The sequence below is a fragment of the Ictalurus punctatus genome, chromosome 7 (assembly GCF_001660625.3).
Source record: "Ictalurus punctatus breed USDA103 chromosome 7, Coco_2.0, whole genome shotgun sequence".
Taxonomy (NCBI): domain Eukaryota; kingdom Metazoa; phylum Chordata; class Actinopteri; order Siluriformes; family Ictaluridae; genus Ictalurus; species Ictalurus punctatus.
This window is the reverse complement of record NC_030422.2, coordinates 759,149-782,366: the sequence shown is the minus strand read 5'-3', so window position 1 is coordinate 782,366 and position 23,218 is coordinate 759,149. Positions and strand designations below refer to the sequence as shown.

At 38.4% G+C, this 23,218-nt stretch overlaps 2 gene segments (V, D, J or C); both read left to right on the top strand.

Moving 5' to 3' along the window:
- The first annotated feature begins 44 nt into the window (after window positions 1-44).
- On the top strand, window positions 45-620 carry LOC128633097 (T cell receptor alpha variable 12-3-like). The segment is given in 2 exon segments: window positions 45-113; window positions 232-620. Coding segments are annotated over 2 exon segments (378 nt in total).
- Window positions 621-11,915: 11,295 nt separating this feature from the next.
- LOC128632982 (Ig kappa chain V-VI region XRPC 24-like) overlaps window positions 11,916-23,218 on the top strand; it is a 50,374-nt gene continuing 39,071 nt past the window's right edge. Inside the window, 2 exon segments of the V gene segment in view lie at window positions 11,916-11,972; window positions 12,120-12,444. Of these exon segments, the coding sequence occupies window positions 11,933-11,972; window positions 12,120-12,444 (365 nt within the window).

Genomic DNA, 23,218 nt, shown 5'->3' with positions numbered 1-23,218 from the left:
GAGATACAGTTGAGACAGATTCACAAAGATGCTGCCAATTACGTCTACTGCAAGAGAGACGCTCACAGCAATCATGTTACTCTTCTTCATTTTTATAGTTGTTAAAAACATTGGTAAGTCATTTACATTATACACAAATTTTAGCTGGATGCTGGAGATTTGTCGATTTAATTTTTGCTAAAAAAAATCAATGAAAATAGAAATATTTATGCTGTTGCAATATCTTTACAGCTACTGTTGACAGCAGCATTACACCAGATCAAGCCATCATATCTTCAAGTGAAGGCAGCATCACCACACTGACCTGCACTTATAATCAATCAGCTGAGTCTCTCCATTGGTATCGACAAAAGCCTCAATCAGGACCAGAGTTTCTGCTGCTAATTATTGTATCTTCAAATGATGTCATTAATGCTAAACAACCTGACCCAAGACTGTCTATCAGACTTCGTGAGGGAAAGAAAGTAGATCTGGAGATCTTTCCTGCTGCAGTATCAGACTCTGCACTGTACTACTGCGCCCTGCAGCCCACAGCGACACAAAACTCAAACAGACTGTACAAAAACTGAAGTTTTTTTTTTGTTTGTTTGTTGTTGTTTTTTCTTCTCAGGAGGGGGAGCTGTTTGCCTGTTTTATTCAAATACAGCTTTCTTTCTTAGTTAGTTTGTGTGTTTTGCTTTGAATATCTACAACAATCTTCCTCCTTATTCCTATGTTGGTAATGGCTATTGGTTGAACAAATAAATAAATAAAAAAAAAACCTTTTTCAAAAAAATTGTTACACTTACACTATGAAGAGTATAATAACCTTACTATGACGTTAAATAATTTAATTTGATCATTCTTAATTTAACACTATTTCTACCCTCATTATTTAACAGCTAATAAAACAGCTCTTGATCCCACACACTGATGCTAGCGGTCAGCTTTCTCATGTAGCTGTCTGCTCCTCCTATTTTTCAGTCCTTAAAGGTGTGTTTGTGTTGTTCAGTCATGTGAAAAAATAAGTACACCCCATGGAAATTGTTATCTTTTTAAACATATTTGAACAAGCAAACATTTGATCATCTTTGAAACATTGTCTATTAATGAAGTTGATATATTTGAACAAAACCACAAGGAAAATTACCTTTTTCAATAATTTATTAATTATTATAAAATAAATATAACAGAAATATAATTCTATGTGATATTCTTCTGTGGAAAAAGTAAATACATCCTTGGCCTCAGAAGGTAGTATTGACCTCTTTAGCAGAAATAACTTCTAGTAGGTGTTTTACATAATTGTCCACCAGGCTTTCTGTAATTTTTGACCACTCTTCCATGCAATATTCTTTCAGTTGCAAGATGTTTGGGGTTTTTCTTGCATGTACTGCCTGTTTCAAATCCTCCACAACATTTAAATGGGATTCAAATCTGAGCTTTGACTAGGCTATTCTATAACCCTCCATTTCTTCTTTTTGAGCCATTCTTTGGTGGATTTGCTAGTGTACTTAGGATTATTGTCCTGTTGAAAGGTCTACTCTCAGTTCAACTTCAACTTTCGGATAGATGACCTCATATTATCTTCAAGCATTCTTTGATATTATGCGCAATTCATAGTTGAATCAATGAATGCAAGCTGTCCAGTCCCTGAGGAAGTGAAGCAACCCCGAACCAAACATTTCCACCACCGTGCTGCTCAGATGGTATGAGGTGCTTCTCCTGAAACGCTGTTTTTGGTCTGCAGGTCAAATTTGTGCAATATCTTTCTGATTATAGAAGCTTGCACTTTGACACCAAACAGTTGCAAGACTTACTAACAGATCCTGTGATGAAATGTTGGGGTTCTTGTAGACTTCTTTTTGCAACAGACACCCTGCTCTTCGGATGAATTTGCTAGTCCTGGACAAATAGGCTGCCATTTGAAATCTGCACCATTTGTAGATTATTTTCCATACAGTGGAATGATGCATTTCAAATAATTTGGAGATCTTTTTAAATCCCTTGCCAGACTCATAGGCATCCATAACTTTTTTTTCTGAAGGCCTTACAGAACTCTTTAGATCTTGGCATGATGACGCCATACACCTCAATAGCAAAGAGAACACCAGACACTAAATAACAGAGGTATAAATAAGACAGGTTCCACCTTCACTCCATAGCAGGTTCTAATCAATGGCGCCCAATCTTGAACACCTGATACTAATGTTATGGATTTGAAGGTGTGATAATTGTAGGGGTTTACTTACTTTTTTCCATGTAACTGATCTGAATTTTTGTTAATTTTCAGTTTTACAAAATTTTTATTTTGTGAAAATTTTTACAAAATGTCATTTTTATGTGTCATTTGATAGAGTGTATCAAATAGGCACTGTTTTAAAGAGGATCAAGTGTTTGTTTGTCCAAATGTCCAAAGAGTACAGTTCAGTTAACGCAGAAGTAAAATTGGCCGCATAGGAAATAACGGCTGTTGTAAAAACCTCCCTCCCTCACTCGCACTAGTGCTGGCTCAGGCTCCACTCGTGGATGCCCGGGTGAACTCGAGACAACAGGGAAGGAACTGGCTTTTTTGATTTTGAATCTCCACCACCTTCAGCATAGCTAAATAGTTCATTCCCCACAATGGCGGAATAATCCAACATCGTGGGTTTATAAATATGCGACCATGCTGTTTGCTTACCTTGGATCTGTAGGCAGAAGCACAAGATGTTTCCAGCACGATTCTTCGCTCCAGCAGCAGGGCCTGCTTGTCAAGTAGGCCGCGGATCTGTTTCTCCACATCCTCCAGTTCCAGCAGCACCATGTGCAACTCGAGTGAATCCTCATCTGCACTCAAATGCGGAGAAACAACAGACATATTTGCTTTAAAATTAAAAAAAAAAAAAAAAAAAAACATGGTAAATGAGATAAATGTGGAACATAAACAAGGCTAGCGGTAAGGTGATGCTAGCGGGCTACAAGCTAATCACGGAAGTTTGTAAGAACGAATCAAACTTATCAACAGCACAACGTTACGATTGTTTTATCTAAAGTAGTATCAATTATATTTGTAAATGTCGCACAGAAATAATCCATCCATCCATCTTCTACCACTTCCTCATTCTTTAGGGTTGCAGGGGAACCTGGAGCCTATCCCAGGTAGCATCGGGCACAAGGCAGGGTAAACCCTGGAGAGGGTGCCAGTCCATCGCAGGCAAAGAAATAATGTAAGGTAATATATATATATATATATATATATAATTTTAAAGTATAGAGATTAGAAGAATAGCGTCAGCTCGAGGGACACTGCTTCCTACGACACTTCCTGCTACAAAAGATATGGATTTTGGCAGTTGGTATAGTGTGTCTCGGCTGGATTCTAGAGCCGCACATTACAAATCTGACACACTGAAACCACACTCTTACTGCACCGCAAACTGTATGTGTTTCTTTGTGGTTCTTTGCGAGTTATACATGTCATTTGGTGCCATTATTCCTGTCCAAAAATATTTTCACAAATTGCTATTTATTTTATTAATATTTCATTTAAAGGACACATTTATATTAAATTAAATGACATGAAAAATATCAAAGTTATAAGTTTTCAATCCATTTATTCTCATTGTGAGTCTGTAAAAGTAAGCGTAGGCATTTACACAATCACCAGTATTCCCAAGATTTGACGGCCGAAAACGGTGTTGCTTTTTGCGGTTAACGTAGGTTTAAATTCCTGATATTTCCACATAATTTCTTGCTCTTCAACCAGAAGTATGCCCACCTACTTTTTTCCATGTTGAACACTATTGGCTGTTTTCAACAAACATCTTGTTTTATGTGCAGACGCACGCTGAATAAACCTTGATTCAGGGTTAAAACCTGGGTTGACTGAGAAAGTTGATAATCGGCATCATGAAACATGTTAAACTTAATTAACCCGGATTAGATTTAATTGGGTTTGTAAACTCAAAACTTACTCTGCAACTGTGAGTTTGTTCAACTATATGATGTCGTAAACAGCACGTACTGGTTCATCTCTGAGGCATGACTCCCCCACAAGATCTTCAAAGAATACCCAGGATTCTGGGCCGCCGTACACCCTCATGACCAGTCCCACAAACAGATTGACAATTTCCAGTCCCCAAGATCCCATGGCTGCTAAACGTTGTGTCCACTGGTGTGCTGGGCCACAAAACTGGGACAACTGGAACCCTAGCCAATGCTTCTAGCTAGACTTGGGGTCCGTCTCCTCCGTCTTCCTCCTTCTTCCATGATTAGGTAAAGTATTCTGTCACGTCCTAAGATGTAATGGAGTTGAGTACGGAAGCAAGCGCAGGTAAAAACGTTTTATTAAAGGAGAAAGGCAGACATGTCCAAATTGCAAAACAGAGGCGTAATGGGTCAGACGATTGGCAAACAGGTATATATTGGGCTAGGCAGAAATCCAAAACGAGGTCACAATAAACGAGGTCAAAACACAAAGCATGAAACGGGAACTGGGAAATGAGATCTGGGAAACAAAAGTGTGGAAATGAGAAAACTAATCTTCATTAAACTAAACTATCTATCTCTCTAACCATCATGGTATCTTCGAATGAATCTAACTACGTAATACTCCGCGAGGTGTACAGGGAAGCACGAGGTATTTATCATGAACATAGTCAGTGTTAAGTGCTGACAGCTGAAAACAATCAGGAGATACCCTTGAACAACAACTAATGACAAAACAGGGAGGAGACAGAACAGAAACAAAACAAATGCACATATCCATAGTCAACAATGTCACAGTTATCAAAATTCAAAGAGCGTGCGCTCACTGAGCACTTGCGCACCTGGCTCGTGCACGTGCTTTCCCTCCGGCACTCCAATCGTGCTGCCAGCTGTAGCTATGACTAAAGGGGAGATAATGACAGGTGTTTATTATTTTGTATTATGTAAAATTATGTAGAATACAAGTGGCTGGACATTCCAGTTCATCTGTTCTCCTCCAGTCACGCTGAAATTTTAGAGGCTTGTATCCTTTTTTAATGCATGTCTTTGTGTCCAGTTATTCGAATGAATAAAGCAGATATTGCTGAATGCTGTGAATATTCCTTCTCCAAACAAGTTGGAATTGTTACAAAGCAGTTTTACTTGTGTTTTGGTTGACAAGTTTGTTATTGCTGCAATAACACATTGGAAGTGTTACCTTGCAAGTTTTTGACAACAATAAAATACATTGGAATATTGAAATGTATTGTTTAATTTCTTCCCTTCCAATTGTGTTGAAACAGAATGTATTTAATACAATAATCTCAAAATCAATATAGAATAATTAATTAAATTACAAGAAATTACATTACTTATATTAACAAATAATTTTAAATAGTGATAAATGTTGTATTTGTAATTTGTTATATATTTTTGTATGTTTAACTGAAAATATTTATTTCATACAACTTAGTCTCCAGAAAAGACAAAAGTTGTGAACTAATGATTTTGAGTGTAGACCACTGTGGGAATAAATTTAAGACACAAGAAAACATGAGGGTAACAGAATATGTAGTTTATTGTGAATTACTATCATACATAATATTCTGTTGAGGGAATAGGTCTTGTAGGAGAATAATTTGTAGGTGAATGGTCCTATGATGTGTTTGTAGCAAAGCTACTATCATCATCAGAGGAAAGAATAAATGGGCCCTCCACAGGAAGAAGTTGAGCTTCAGTTTGAGTGGAAGCATGAACATAAGTTACCGATGGAATGATACGATAAGCGGGAGAATAAGGAAACCCGGTGGGTACAGGTGAGGAGCAGAGACGTTCCAGTAGAGCTGTAACATCGATGGCCAAACAAGCCAGTTGATGGCGTATATATTCACCCAGGCCTGTGAGATTGAGCAGCCGAGAGAGAGAAAGTCCATCTGCAGGTGGGCGTTGATCAGCTGGATGGAGATCAGAGAAAAAGGACAAAAAATTAGATAAAACATTAGTGGTAACACTTAAAATATATTCATATAAATACATGCACAAGCACATGAAAAGAATATAGGAAACAGGTATCAATACATGACATGGAAAAAGCATAAAATTGAAAAACACATTCATACGATGTTTGTGTTCACAGCCCCTCAGGTACCAAGGCAGGCATTGTCCAAGTGATAACAGGCTCCTCAAGGCACTCATGCTTTGAGCTCACGCATCAGGTTTCAGTTTCCTGCTCCAGCACTTTGTGCGAGGAGAAATCATGACAATAAAAAAAAATGCTTCAATAAATCTAAGAAAAAAAGAATTCTAGGCTTAGACAGCAGGGGTGACACAGGGTTGTTACAAATGAATAAATGACACTGTGTTTCATGCCATCTGATGAGCTTGTTTACATACAAGTAGACTGATTAAAAATTTGTCTCTCATTTCTTGTTTCTTTTCCAGTTATATATTTTCCAGAGACATTTCTATGGCTTTAGAACATCAGCCATCAACCACAATAATTAGGGTTTCATTTGTATGAGGAGTTGTTAGTTCCTCTACTAGCTAGTTCATTGGTTGGTTAACTGGTCATTATCGCCTTCTGGCACCGATCACTGGCTTCTGAAGATCATGCTGTCAGGTTCACCAGGACAGAAACATGGACCCAATGGACAGTGTGGATCAGAACTTCAGGAATCACTCTGTTCTACAGTTTTGCAGCATTATAGCTATAGCATTACTGCTACATTTTGTTTATTTGGTCTATTCTAGTTTGATGAAATCTGAAATAAAGCTCACAAATAAAATCACAAAGGCAAACTACATTTAGCTGACTTTTTAAATGGTAGTTCAATTATTTTAGAAATTAGTTTAAAAGTAAATGGTGCATTGGTTCCACTAGATTCAGAGACACCACTGAACATGTGTAATTAAATTACTGATTGTCTTAGTTGTGTAGTAATTATTATTATTTTTTAGATTGTTTAGTAATGTGTAATTAAATTATTGATTGTTTTAGTTGGCAATTTAATCATTGTATAATAATAATTTCAATGATTGCATGATTTAAACTATATTATTGTGACTATTAGCTTTCATTAGCAGTTCATCCTTCTAGTGTGTGTTCACTTAAAATATACAGTATTTAGGCCAGGTTCCCTAACTGAGGCTGAATGTTAAGCCAGGATGCTGAAGTAAGAATCAAGAATCTTTCAGCAACATTGGTGACACTGTGATGTGATGCTATGGGGTGGAGCTTCATGAATCTTTATGATGTTAACATATCAGACTATAGAAAGAATATTTTCATTTTCTGAGACCATTCATCATGTTCACTGTTATATTAACATGTATGTGGCTTTCACTGGGTGAGTTTACATTTTTGTTACTGCAAAAATACTAAGTTGTGAATTAGGGATGAGTTAGTCTGTGTTTATGATCGTATGAGTATGATTTATTCAACACTTTATTATTCTTTTTTATTTAAAAAAGCAATATATTCTCTTCTCTACGACAGGTGACTCCATGGCAGATCCAATAAGGCCACTTGTTAGTCACAGCGTTGTAGATGAAGGTGATAATGTTACTCTGTCCTGCAGCTACAAAGGCTTCACTGGAAGCATATATAATGTGCAATGGTACAGGCAATATCCAAAATCTAAACCCGACTTCCTTCTTTATATTACTCCAAGTGGAGATCTAAGTCTCAACATCCCACCACGAATGTCTGCTAACATTAATGGAGAGAAACAAGTGGATCTGCTCATTTTCTCCACTGCTGTATCAGACTCTGCACTATACTACTGTGCTCTGGTGCCCACAGTGACAGGAAATCCAACTGTGCTGTACAAAAACTTTGACACAGTTTTGTTATATTGAAAGCAGTTTTGCCAATAATTTTGAGGAATGTACATGCTATTTTGGGGGACGTCTGTCTTTCTCTCTCATGATGTATAAAGAATGTATATTATTGACACTTGATATTGACAGAATTGAGTTAGTTATGTGAAAAAATAAGTACACCCCATGGAAACTGTTGGTGTTTTTTTGGACATATTTGGACAAGCAAACATTTGATCCTCTTTGAAACAGTGCCTATTAATAAAGTTGACACACTCCATCAAATGACACATAAAATTGACAGTTTGTAGTAATTTCCACAATTTAATTAATTTAAAAAAAAACAACAACAAAAAAAAAACAGATCAGTCACATGGAATAAGTAACTACACCCCTACATTTATCACCTTCAAATCCATAAAATTAGAATCATGTGTTCAAGATTGGGTGCCAGTGATTAGAACCTGCTTAGAGAGTTCATCTTATTTATATCTAGTGTTTGGTGTTCCCTTTGTTACTGACATGTGTGGTGTCATCATGCAAACATCTAAAGAGTTCTGTAAGGCCTTCAGAAAAAAAGGTTGTGGATAGCCTTGGCTAGGGGAGGCCCTACAGTAGTACTGGGGGATAACTGCCCAAACAACCTCATGTCCCTAATACGTCCCTGATACGTCCCTGCACGCCACCTTAAGAGCCACTCCTCCTTTGTCTGCTTGGCCTTTATGACTATTTTCAGATCAGGCCTATTAGCAGGCTGCGACTGTGGCCAACCATTTCCCCTGGCTCTCCACAGGGGGAGGCGGACCACCACACTCGCCTTTGTGCCTCCCTCGCACTAGTGCTGGCCCAGGCTCCACTTGTGGATGATTGGAGGGACTCGACACGAGGGGGCTGCCACATAAGCCTTGCCCACCAGTACCAAGTAAAAGAAGGCCCCCCTAAATTATCTGCCATCGATGGAGAGAGGTATAGCTAAACGGCATAGCTAAACAGCCATACTGTTCATTCCCCACGATGGCCACATAATCTGACATCCTGGGTTTACAAATATGGCTTATGTGTGGTTGTCCCCAGAAGCGTGATATTTCGTCATGCACTTCTGGAAAAAAAGGGGAGTTTTCTGAGGTGCGAGGGAGATTTATTTTGAGTGTGGAGAAAAAAGCTCCTCCAGCATTACTAATCACTTCAAGCAACTATTTATATGCTTGAGAGCTGCTTTCCATTTTTGGCACACCCTTCTGGCTCCTCAGAGTCAGAGAGGCATTTTTTTTGGCTTTCCATAGCAGAAGGAGGAGCTGTGAATTGAGCTCCAAAATCAGGCAGAGAGCGGGACCCAGAAAACAGAGCAAGAGATAGAGCAGCGTTTGTCTCTGGCTCCTCTTCCAGATCCATTCGATATCCCCAGGACTTGGGCTGGCTAGCTGATATGGCAGTGGCCGGCCCAGATATGCGAGGCTCTGAAACCCAACTCCCTTTGGCAGAGAAGAGAAAGAACCACAAGTTGTAATGCATTCACAATAACACAGTCAGATCTCTCAAGGGCTGCCCTGGCATGCTCCGTCCCTAGTCACTTCACACAGAAAGTGTGCCCCATGATGAAACGGGAGCAAGGCATAACACACATGTACATACGCACATAGTACTTATGTAACTTCTGTAAAGTTGCTTTGTGACAGTGTCCAATGCTAAAAGCACTGCACACATATTATTGAATTGAATTACAATGAAGACAGCTACAGTAAACACCTTGGCAGAGCATCAGCAGGGCCCAGTGTCTGGTGATGTCTGTGGGTTCCAGACTTCAGTCACTGACTGAAAAGAATTTGGAACCAAGTATTTAAAATGATTAGTTTATTGTTTATGATTATTTAGTTTGACCAACTACTTTTGATCCCTTAAAAGAGGACCACATATACACCTATATGTAAGCTAATTTTTATTAGTTAATATGCTGTGTGGGGCGCATGGTGGCTTAGTGGTTAGCACATTTGCCTCACACCTCCAGGGTTGGGGGTTCAATCCCATGTGTGTACAGAGTTTGCATGTTCTCCCCATGCTGCGGGGGTTTCCTCCGTACTCTGGTTTCCTCCCCCAATCCAAAGTCATGCGTGGTAGGCTGATTGGTGTGTCCGTAGTGTGTGTATGTGTTTGTGTGCCCTGTGATGGATTGGCACCCTGTCCACGGTGTACCCCACCTCGTGCTCCCTGGGATAGGCTCCAGGTTTCCCCGTGACCCTGAAAAGGAGTAAGAGGTATAGAAGATGGATGGATGGATGGAATATGCTGTGTGTATTTTTTTCTTGGTAAACACAAGGTGGCACTGTCAGTTACCTTATTGTGGGCCAAGTACTTGAGCGTCACACAACCCTGCTCCTCCAGAGATCCTGCCTTCTCTGATTATATTACTTAGCACAATAAAATAATATAGATAGATAGACAGACAGACAGACAGACAGACAGACAGTATTTGTTTATATAATAAACCTCGCCCTGGTTACTCTTATTAAGACCAATGTAACCTTATGCAATTGATTTTGACACTGACCTCCTCTGTATCACTGATTTAGACTCTCTTCTGATGGTACTTTGAACACAGGAATGTTTTAACTTTTGATTTCAATACAAAAATGTAATTAAATTTCAAACCTTTTGAATTAAAGCTGAAGGTCCACGCATTCATTTCACATCCATTTTGGTGGCATACAGAGTCGAAATTAATAAGACCTGACTCACTTAATATTGTGTTCAACATTGTTTGTCTCCAACATGGACAAGCACAGGATGGTGACATTAAATGAAATGGGCTCAGGTTCTCTTGTAATGGGGGTGTTTGTGATAATGTAAAACTGTGATAATGTAAAGCTCACCTCAACTGTAAGTCACTCTGCATAAATTGTTTACCACACAGTGTTTACTAAGTGAATACCAATGCAACCTTCATTCAATCCAGCAAACCCCACACACACAAACCATGCATCACTCCCCTTTAAGGCCTAATGGCTCAGTGACAACCTTGATAGCTGCCAAAACCAGTGGCTGTTTTTCCATCCATCCATCTTCTACCGCTTACTCCTTTTCAGGGTCGTGGGGGAACCTGGCGCCTATCCCAGGGAGCATCGGGAGGATGTTTTTTCCCTTTATGTTTATTCTATGCAATAAACGTTTTAATTTATATATATATATATATATATATATATATATATATATATACACACACACACACACACACATACATACACACACACAAACACAAACAGAATCTCACAAAAGTGAGTACACCCCACACATATTTTAAATATTTGATTATATCTTTTCATGTTACAACACTGTAATTTTGCTGTCCCCTCAAAATATGGGCCAAGCATGTCTCCAGACCTAAACCCTATTGCGCATCTGTGGGGCATCCTCAAACAGAAGGTGGAGGAGCACAAGGTCTCTAACATCCACCAGCTCTGTGATGTCATCATGGAGGAGTAGAAGAGGACTCCAGTGGCAACCTGTGAAGCTCTGGTTAACTCCATGCCCAAGAGGGTTAAGGCAGTGCTGGAAAATAATGGTGGCCACACAAAATATTGACACTTTGGGCCCAATTTGTACATTTTCACTTAGGGGTGTACTCACTTTTGTTGCCAGCGGTTTAGACATTAATGGCTGTGTGTTGAGTTATTTTGAGGGGACAGCAAATTTACACTGTTACACAAGCTGTACACTCACTACTTTACATTGTAGCAAAGTGTCATTTCTTCAGTGTTGTCACATGAAAAGATATCATCAAATATTTACAAAAATGTGAGGGGTGTACTCACTTTTGTGAGATACCGTATATGTATATGTATATATGTGTATTTTTACTGGCTACAATGTTTTATCATGCATTGTACCTCAGGTGGTGCCAAACCACCTAATATAGAGACATCACTGAATCAAAATTTATTTAAAATAATAATTATTAAGTTATTACATCAGTTTCCTGCTTACGGTTTGAGTTTGGTTAAAATGGTCTCATAACAGGTTCCCCATGTGAGTCTGAATGTAAAACCAGAATGCAGCAGAAACTCGACAGTGTGTCTGTAACATTGCTGACACTGTCATGTGATGCTGTGGGGTGGAGCTTCATGAAGCTTTATGATGTTAACATATTAGAATACAAAAGGTGTCAGAATATTTTCATTCAGCTAAGATCATCATGTTCAATGTTATATTTGTGTGTCTCTGGCTTTTACTAGGTGAGTCAACATTGTTTTATTTCAGAAATATTCAGTGTTGAATTAGTGATTAATTAATCTGTGTGGTGTTAAGAAAGTAATGTCAAATGTAATTCTGGTTTGATTATTTCATGATTTTTAAAACATGTCTTCTCTTCTCTATGACAGGTGACTCCATGGCAGATTCAATAGAGCCACTTTTCATTCATAAAGTTGTAGATGAAGGTGATAATGTTACCCTGTCCTGCACATACAAAGGCAGTGCTTCAGTAAACTACTACTTACACTGGTACAGGCAATATCCAAAATCTACACCTGAGTTCCTTCTTTATATTCATCAAAGTGGAGCTTTAAGTTCTAACATTCCTGCAAGAATGTCTGCTGAAGTTAAGGGAGATAAAGTGGATCTGCTCATCTCCTCTGCTGCTGTATCAGACTCTGCACTATATTACTGTGCTCTGGTGCCCACAGTGACAGGAAATCCAACTGCACTGTACAAAAACCTTGACACACTTTTGATATATTTACAGTAGTTCTGCTGATGATTTTGAGAAAATTCCAGCACTATTTTGGAAGGATTCTCTCTTTCTCTCTCATGGGTTATAAAGAGTTTTGTTGGCATAAACTATTGTTGGTAAGGCAGGAATGATATGAAACCAGAGAACCTAGAGAAAACCCACTCAAATTTTGAGAGAACATGCAGCCCTCTGCACAGACAGTACCCTGAGCTCAAAATTGAACAGGGGACTCTGGAGCTGTGAAGCAGCAATGCTAGCTGCTGCCTCCACCTCACAGGTCATCAGCCCCAAAATATGGAAATTAGACAACATTTTGTATTTGTTGTTGGTGGATATTTGTTTTACACAGGAAAAAATAATATATGGTCAGAAGAGTAGCTTGACTTTTGGTTTAGATGTGTACTGTCCTTAATCAGGAGATGTTTCATGGTTCATCTCCATATTTCTTTGTGAATTCCATTCTGGTCTTCCAGATCGTACTGCTGATGAATGGTCTCCATCTTGTGGTATGGTCTCTATATATTTCTGCTTTTGAAGTCTTCTTTGAATGGTGGATTGTGATACCTTCACCCCTGCCCTGTGAAGATTGTTGCTGATGTAACTGACTGCTGTTTTGAGGTTTTTCTTCACAGCTATCACAATATTTCTGTCACCAAATGCTCTTGTTTTCATAGCCAAAATCCAGGGCTCAAACCAAAAATAGACATTCAGAGCTATTAATTGTTCAAACAATCAATCTAAGAGGGCACACCTGGGCAACAAGAAACACCTGTCAGTCGTGTGTTCCAATATTTTTGAACACTTGAAAAATGGGTGGGTTCAAACAAAAGGTGCTATGCTCTAAGTTGTTTAACACATCTAGATGTACATATCAGGACATGAAAGCTGAAATTATTTTTTTATCTCAAAACCAACTGTCTTTGGTATATAGCAAAAACAAAAGAATTGGCCTTGCTGTTCCAAAACTTTCAGAGGGGACTGTATGTAGGTATATAAAGACAGTTATGGAAAATTAAAACCATGTGGAAACTGAATCATTTTACAAGCTCACCTGTACCTGTTCAACTGTTAATTCATTTAGTACTCAAATGTGTCAGATTAGCCTGGTCACATATAATTAAAGTTTCATGTATTCATAATAGTGAGCCAAGATTCCATGATTCCTGAAAAATGATTCAAAAACACCAAAACTGTCTTATATTTTTGTATTGATTTTATATTTTTATTTTAAGCCACAACACAGGACTCTAATGTCAATAGATATGTTTAAGAGGGGACGTTGGATGCAGTGGGTTGCAACAGTGGAATAGTTCTACTCAGTCCACTCTCACTGATACTGTGAAGTGATCTGTAAAGTTGCTAAAACAGCAGCACTTCCTGGGTGTGGCCTTCAAGAGACGTGTACCCTCATGTGTAACGTTCAACACACACAGCACTATTATACAGAATCCTCACAGAGCTGTGTTTAGAAATGGCTCGACTATACAACTTTACAACTGATAGGTTGTTTTTTTTTTTTTTTAATTTTAGGGATGAAAATGAGGACGCATGGTGGCTTAGTGGTTAGCACGTTCGCCTCATACCTCTGGGGTTCGAGTTCCGCCGGGGCTGTGTGTGGAGTTTGCATGTTCTCCCTGTGCTGCGGGGGTTTCCTTCGGATACTCCGGTTTCCTCCCCTAGTCCAAAGACATGCATGGTAGTCTGATTGGAATGTCTAAAGTGTCTGTAGTGTATGAATGGGTGTGTGAGTGTGTATGTGATTGTGCCCTGCGATGGACTGGCACCCTGTCCAGGGTGTACCCCGCATTGTGCCCGATGCTCCCTGGGATAGGCTCCAGGTTCCCCGTGACCCTGAAAAGGAGTAAGTGGTAGATGGATGGAATTAAAATGAAAAAATTTACAAGAATAGAGCTGTGTTCAGAAATGAGTTTGTTGTCATTCATAGACAGATTAAAAGCAATAATAAAGCATGAACCTTGTTCTTATGACAGGCTGCTAAATGTAACTCTATTCTGTACTCTGTCTCTCAGCCTGTATAACTGTGGGTGAGAGGCAACACATAGTTGAAATGTCAACTCAAACTGGAGGACACAATGTAGTGCTATACAATAACAACACAGGTTAATTTGTAAATTTATATTTTAATACACTTGCAATATAATAAACATTCTACATATACCTCTATATTCCTTTTTTTCTTCGAAACCATTTTTGATAGGAAACTAGTTGAGGTGCTGATGACATGAAATAAAAATATTAAATGGCAATGGCAAGATGTAGTGGTATTGTTTGTTACATTTATGTTGCCATTAGTTTGTAAAGATTAAAATATTAATTTAACAGCTCAGTGCTGAGTTTACAGTTGTAATTCCAAATCTTTTTGCAATTTAATTAGTTTCTGGACTTCGCCGGATTCGGCCTGCAGTAACATCCTAGGTCTCCCACCTGTAGGCATACCAGCACACCAGGTTGACCTCAGAGGTAAATTAGGCTGTTTATCAATTCTAAAAATGCAAGGAACGTACTTGTGTTCTCATGAAGATCAGTCTTGCCAGGCTGCCTTGAAAGTACGAACTTAGAAATGCAGCAGGACATAGAATGCATCTTAGCAAGAATTGACAAGTGCTGCAAGCTTCCAATTGCACATTTCTAGCAGTGGAACAGGGTCTTCATCTCTTCAGTGCTCCCTAAGTAATATGTTTCAGCTGGTTAATAGATTTACTGTTAACTGGCTGATTAACCAAATGTAAAAACATATACTATTAGAATCTGCAGAATAGTCACTGCATTAGACAGCACATAAATAACTATTATAGTGCAGTAGGTGCATGAATGACTATGTTAAAGGGAAGTCAGTGCATAGCATAACTGCTAAGAACTGAGTGCTGACTACATTACTGAATATGGTTTTGCTTTTAAATTATTTTCTTAAAAGCTTTCTGTCCACCCTGCTCTGCTTGGAGACAGAGTTATTATGTTCTGCTACAATCGTAGCACTTCCTGGGTGTGGCCTTCTAGAGATGTGATTCCTCTTGTGTAAAGTTCAGCACATACAGCACTATTATAAAGACTCCTCACAGAGCTGTGTTCAGAAATGGATCAACTATACAACTTACTGTACATAGTGAGATACATACCACTGATTCTCACTGTAGCAACAGGTAACTATATTAAATTAGTTATTTAATTGTATTAATTGATACTCATGATTTTTTTTAAACATCAATCTAGTAAGTTCTTAATTTAATTTAAGTTAATATTTTGTTTACAAAAATACTTCACAAATGTATTTCTTTATGCTCTTTCTTTACAACAGGCAGTTTTGCAAATAAAATCTGGCCAACGGACAAAAATGCCATCCTTGTCGGGAAAGAAACAGACACCGTTACTCTGAAATGTTCATATGAGTCAAGCAGCAGTGTTTGGCTTTATTGGTACAAACAACATCCCAACAGTGCACCGCAGTTTTTAGTGTATGTAGGTGGCAATCCCACTGACACTCGATTTCAGGCAACATCATCCAGTGACTCTACTGAACTTACTATCAGAGGTCTAAAGCTCTCAGATTCTGCACTTTATCACTGTGCTCTTAGAGTAGGAGCACAGTAATTCAGAGTCAATAAAAGACTACAAAAACATAAAAATGGTACCTATGAAGTTTCTAAAATCACTTTAAAAACTTATCAGTTAACCTCAGACACAAACAACTTGTGGTAACATGTGCAGCTGAAAGAGACAGAAAAAAAAATAGGGTTCAACCATTGACACATCAGTCACACTAAATTCACAAATTGTATTTATACTCAAAAATATTTATCAATGACAGTACTAAAGCCATTTTGTCAGGTGTATATGGTGTGGAATTAAAGTAATTAATTTTTTTTTTTTTGCCGGTTTTCCCAACAGTGACTTTCAGTTGACAGGGTATGCTGGCACGTTTTGCTGCCACTGCTGTCACTGTTTTGCTGCCACTTCTGAGACCGTTTTGTTTGTTTTTGTTTGTTTATTTAAGTCATATTTTTTATTTATTGTCTAGCCAAAGACTCTTACAAACTCTGTCGAGACGCTGGATTGCTACGTCCTAAACCATATGTCCATCGGGGTTTGAGGCGCAGTTTTGCGGTCGCATCCTCTACTAACATCTTTGTTCCTACCTGTTGACGTAAGACCAACAAAATGTTTCATAGTGGTGTTGATCACAGTATTTAATTTAACATCAGTTCCCTTCATGGAGATTAAACCATTGTCGTCTCTGCGTCAGAGCCTGGCTTATACCGCATTATTCAATGTGCGTTCCGTGAAAAACAAGGTGCTGATTTTATCGGATTTTCTACAAGAGAAAAAGCCGAACTTGTTGTTTTTAACCGAAACCTGGCATAAAGAAAATGATGGGCTCCTGTTTAACCAGATCACTCCAGCAGGCTTTGGAATATTTGACCTCCCGTGGCAATCTGGCAGAGGCGGAGTCATTGTTGTGGTTTACAACCTGAAGTTCAACATAAGCTCTGTGTCCGTTCCACACTTTCCATCATTTGAATGCCTGGTCTTGAGTATTTCCGCTGCTTAATCTACTATCATTGCTACAGTCTATAAACCACCTAAGGCTAAGACACATGCTACTTTTATGCCAGAGTTTGCTGACTTCCTGTCAACGTTGAGAATGAAGTTTGACAGAACCCTAATTGTGGGAGACGTTAACATTCATGTGGACCGGAGTGACTCTTTGGCGGTTAAGGAATTTCTGTCGCTACTTGTTTGTTTTAACGTCACACAGTTTGTAACTGACCCAACTCATAACAAGGGCCATACTCTTTTTAATTCTAAGATTGATAATGTTTGCAAACGCATTTCTGTTACACCTGACTCTGCCTTTTCTGCTCCTTCGTCCATCTGGGTTCGCTGGTGTTTCTTTCACTCATTTCTCACTGCTTGATTCTGAGGCTCTCACAAGGGAGGTATCCAGCATGAAATCAACCACTTGGTTGCTTGATCCAATTCCCACAAATCTATTTAAATCGTGCTTCGATGTTTGGTGCCCTACTATCCTCGCTATTACAAACCACTGGCAAGGAGACAAGAACAGATGGGAAAAGTATCAATGTGTTTGACTTGGACAACATTTTTACTGTATACTGTATAGGCCTATAACAATTGTAATAATTCCTTAAGTATATCATTATAATGTATAAAGTAATTATTAATTAGTTGACTGAAACTTAAAATTTTCTTTAAAGGTTAGTGTTAGATAAAAAGAATCTCAGGTTATGTCTTTCAGTCCTCCGTCAGCCTTCTTCAGCCTTTAACTTTCTTAACTCTTAGTTCTGTGCTATGAGCGGAAAGCGTGGTTGACCACAGAGCACAGGCCTGGAGAGTCTGAATGAACACACACTGACACATGCTGTTCACAGAGACATCTGAGTTTATTCGTGCAGAACAGGAGCATTTATACACATAGATAAGCGGCAGCGTGTGGGCGGTTTCTACTCGTGCAACGTGCTAGAGAGGTTCAGACACTTACGCCAAGCACACAGGCATACCACAAAAATAAGTCTTTCAAGGTATGGAAAATACATGTGTCAGGTATAAAAAGGATGGCAGTTGATCAGCTTACCAAAAGAGGCAATTAAGTGAATACATTCATCATAGGTATTTGATAGCACAGAGACACACCTGTTTACAATAATTTCCTTAGGCTGGGAGTTCCCCAAATAACATGTAAATCCCTTAATACCCAAACAGAAACAATAACCTAGTATTTCCCGTATCCGAGGTGTCCTAATAGCAGTTCATAATATAAGAGGGTACATGATATAAGAGAATCTCCTTCAGTTACGATGTTGGTGTATACACCAGCAGAAATAAGCAGAAACAAGGGATCGTATATAAATAAAAAGGTCTATAATCACTGAAGTTAAACAGACAGAAGACTGAAGATACTTTTATTTGTTTATTCAATTCAATTCAATTTTATTTGTACAGCGCTTTTTACAATAGACACTGTCTCAAAGCAGCTTTACAGAAATATCAACATGGTATACAGATATTAAAGGTGTGAATTTATCCCAACTGAGCAAGCCACTGAGTGGCGACGGTGGTGAGGAAAAACTCCCTAAGATGTTTTAAGAGGAAGAAACCTTGAGAGGAACTCGACTCAGAAAGGAACCCATCCTCATCTGGGTAACAACAGTTAGTGTGAAAAAGTTCATTATGGATTTATATGAAGTCTGTTTGGCCTTAGAAGCAGCCGTAGTCCCAGAATTGGAGTAGATCTAGATAAATCTAGAATTGTTTTTGTTTTCTTCTATTAAGGTGGAGAGATAGACTTTTCTAGCATCACTAGGAGATTTTCTATAGTTCAGAAAGCTCTCCTTCCATGCTGTTTGAAATATTACTAATTTGGCTTGGTACCATTTACAATCTAATTGTCGAGTGGTCTGTTTTAAGGTACGCGTTTGATAATTATACCAGGGTGCTAGCTTTTTCTCTCTAATTATTTTTATTTTGAGTAGACCCACCAGTGTCTAGTGTGTAGCAGAATGTTGACTCTAAGCATTCAGTTGCCCGATCGAGTTCCCTGGGATCTGTCGGTGATCCAAAACTAATTGACGTCCCTGGGAGCTTATTGATAAAGCTCTATGTAGTAGCTGACATGAATGTACGTTTTACGCGGTAACAAATGGTGCAAATATTATCATCAATACGCAATTTAAACAAGATAATGGTCTGAGACAACTTCAGACTGCAGAAATATTACAATATTTTCTATATTTAATCCATATGTTAGTATCAGGTCAAGAGTGTGACCACTATTATGAGTAGGTCCTATTACTGTCATGTAAAGCGAAGAAGGGACTCTGCACTACAATTCCCAGCAACCACTGTACCCTACTGCATCACAGTCACATGACCACCTAAACCTGAATCATGTTCTTGTTACTGAGTACTAATGTGTATATAGCCACAGTTTGCACTGCACTCTTTGTCTTTCATTTGTCTTTCTTTGCCATTGTCTTTCTTGCTGTGTTTAAGTCTCTGGTTTATGTTTAGCTTTTGCCATAGTGTTTTGCCTCAAGGTCATAGTGTATTTTTGTGTTTTGTTTTGTTCTTTATTAAACTTTAGTGATTCTGCACTTGCATCTGTCTCCACCTTGAATTTGTGACAATTCCACTTTGATTGACCCCTACTGAATCTAAAATGGACACAACCGCTGTTCTCAGATGGACTTCCAGGTTATTAAAATGAATATTAAAATCACCAAGAATTAATGGTTCATCTAAAGAAACAACCAGGTTTGAGATAAAATCTGCAAATTCACTAAGGAATTCAGTATGCGGCCCTGGGGGTCATAAATAATAAATAATATAATATATAAATAATAATTAGCGAAATCGACTTTTTTGTGGCTACATATGTTATACAGGTATAAAGAACTTTAAGAGTTAAATTTATGACTAGGTTTTTGTGTGACATCTAGATTATGGCTATAGATGAGTGCAACATCTCCTCTGCCAGTTAGACGGGGCTGATATATATAATTGTATCCAGGAGGACTGGCTTCATTTAATGCTATGTACTCATTTTGTTTAATATATGTTTCCATTAAACGTATTATATTAAATTCCTGATCAGTAATGATTTAATTAACAATAAGCGTCTTAGACTTAAGAGATCAAATATTTAATAGTTCTAGCTTCAGATCAAAGGTGCTGGCTGTGCATTCAGTATGATCTAATTTTATGTTAGTTAGGTTACTAAAACAAACTTTCTGAAATTTTCTATGTATTTGTACAGCTCGGGGAACAGACACAGTCTCTATAGAATTTACTACAAGTGCTGAACTATTAATTGAACATTGATTATGATAAATGTTGTTGGTGTTGGAAGTTGTACTTACAGCAGGTAGTCACATGATGTGTAGCATCTTGGAGATGTTGTCTGACAGGAGGTCCGCTCCGAGGCTGCTGGGCTGCAGGTCATCAGCATAGAACAACCTAGGACACTCCCAGAACAGATTACAATTATTAACAAAGAGCAGATTCTGTTCATTGCACCACAATATTAACCATTCATTCCAGTCTACTGAACCTTTCAACTGCATGTCTGTATGTGGGGAGAGGTCCAGAGAATAAGAATTCTGAGGACCTCAGAAAAGGAGCTGTTGATGCTCGTCAGGCTAGAAAAGGTTACAAAACCATCTCTAAAGGGTTTGGACTCCACCAATCCACAGTCAGAGAGATTATGCACAAGTGGAAGAAATTCAGGACCATTGTTACCCTCCACAGGAGTAGTTGATCAACAAAGATCACTCCAAGAGCAAGGCTGCAAGGCGAAAGCTACTTCTCTCAAAAAGAGCATTACTGCCCCTCTGTGTTAAATAAGTGAACATGTCAGAAGACTATTGCTAAATCGTTTTGTTTATGGGTGAGACCAAAATAGATTTTTGGTTTAAATGAGAAGCGTTATGTTTGGAGAAAGGAAAACACAGCATTCCCACATAAAAAGCTTATTCCATCTGTGAAACATGCTGGTGGTAGTATGTTTGGGCCTGATTTGCTGCATTTGGGCCAGGATGGCTTGTGTAGCACCCCTTTGGTGTAATACCTATTATTTGAGCGCGTTACCCTGAGTTCTTTTCTATTTATCAAGAGAAATACTAAATACGTACTATTTTTTGTGTTACTCAGCTAATGCCTTGGGTTCCACATGCATTCCAGAATTATCCAATTAGTAAATATACTCTTTATGAAATGCCCCCTATATCCCCTCATACCATGATAATCTCTTATCACTGATTATGTATACAGGATCTTATGGAAATGGACTAATTTACAGTGTAGACACTTATGTTTAATTTTCAAGTCAGTAATTAAATCAATGTTTTAACCTTTTTACTAATGTAGACATTAAGTATTTAACGTAAAAGTTCAGACATTGGACATTCAGCTTCAGTTTTACAGTATATTCAGTTCTCAGAATCCCTTATGAAGTTTCAAATGTCACAGTCACAACAACAGAAAAATGTGTTCACAACACTCAGAAGATATAGGCTATTCGCCCAGATTAACCAACAAAAGCAAGAATTACCCCATAAAACAAACAAACTAATGGTACCCAGTTCCTCATTGCAGGCCTGAATGTAGCTGGCGTACATAGAAGCCTCAAACCAAATGGCTGCTTCACCACGAGGGAAAAAAAGAAGAAATGGTACCGTTGGTAAATAATGTGGTCACACTCAAGTAGGGTCGTTACAAGATAGAAGAAAGGGAGATTGACGCACATGTAGTCATCTTCGAAGTCCACAGCTCCTTTCTCCGTGACAAACACAGTCTCTGCCCATCCAGTTGGCTGGCTGTCCGATAACTTAAATAAAGTCCACGTGTGCCCTAGTATTCAAGTCTTAAGAGCTAGCTCTTAGTTATTATATTCTTTCCGCAGTAATATGACGTCTCTTCAAGGATATACTCTCCACAGATAGCTTATTCCACCACTAAAGTCACATATAGTGCTCTGGTCGACCACTTAACTCACAGTGATTTTACTTGAGAAAAACCGCAGCTAGCGAATCCACACTCCTTCCACACACATGCTCTTCTCTCTTCCTCCTTTCTCTCTCCTGTCCCGTGGCCTCACTCCTGATCGGTCCATTAACACAACAACTCAAACTGACCTTTTTTTACATCCACTCACAAAATACACAGGTACTATAGCATCACACATAATATAGCCAACTCTATTTAATAACTTATTCCAGGACTGAATCAACTTATATAATGACACTATATTTCACCTTGCTTCACTTGCCATTGATGAAACAATGAATTGTGAATCATGCCAGCATATACTAAAAGAAAATCTCAGGACATCTGCTCATGAACGGAATCTCAAGAGAAAGTGGGTCATAAAGCAAAACAACAGCCCTAAGCACACAAATAATTCTCCCAAAGAATGGTTAAAGAATACACTTAATGTTTTGGAAATCAAAGTCCTGGCCTTAATCTAATAGAAATGTTGTGGAAGGACCTGAAGCAAGCAGTTCATGTCAGGAAACCCACCAACATCACAGAGTTGAAGCTGTTCTGTACTGAGGAATGAGCTAAAATACCTCCAAGTCGATGTGCAGGACTGATCAACCTTGCTGAACAAGGGTGTCATACCAGATACTGAAAGCAAAAGTTCACATACTTTTGACACAGATAGATGTAATATTGGATCATTTTCCTCAATAAATAAGTGACCAAGTATAATTTTTTTGTCTCATTTGTTTATAGGGTTCTCATTATTTAGGACTTGGTGGAAAGCTGATGATTTCGGTCATATTTATACAGAAATGTATAAAATTCTTAAGGGTTCACAAACATTCAAGCACAACTGTTTGTCTGTTGCTAAAGAAAATTCATCAACTTTAACAGGCGAGTGCCAGTTCCCTCCATTTTTAACTAATCTCCTTTTTCATGTAAATGAGGGATTAAAGAAAAACATTATCCAGTTCTACTGTCCTGTGATGATCAGGGTGACAATTTGACTTTCGTCTTTTATACAAAAACCAAGAAAATATGTAGTTGGCAGTGAGTCTATTCATCAGGTTAGAGGTTTAAAGACTTCATATTTGTGATTTTTTTTTTAAACACATGCTTTGAACTACTAAAAATTGGTTTAAGAGGTGAAATCAGATTGTTCTGTGTTGTACTGGTGACTCTGATGCTGTCACTGATACTGTGGAGTGATCTGTACAGTTATGTTACAGCAGC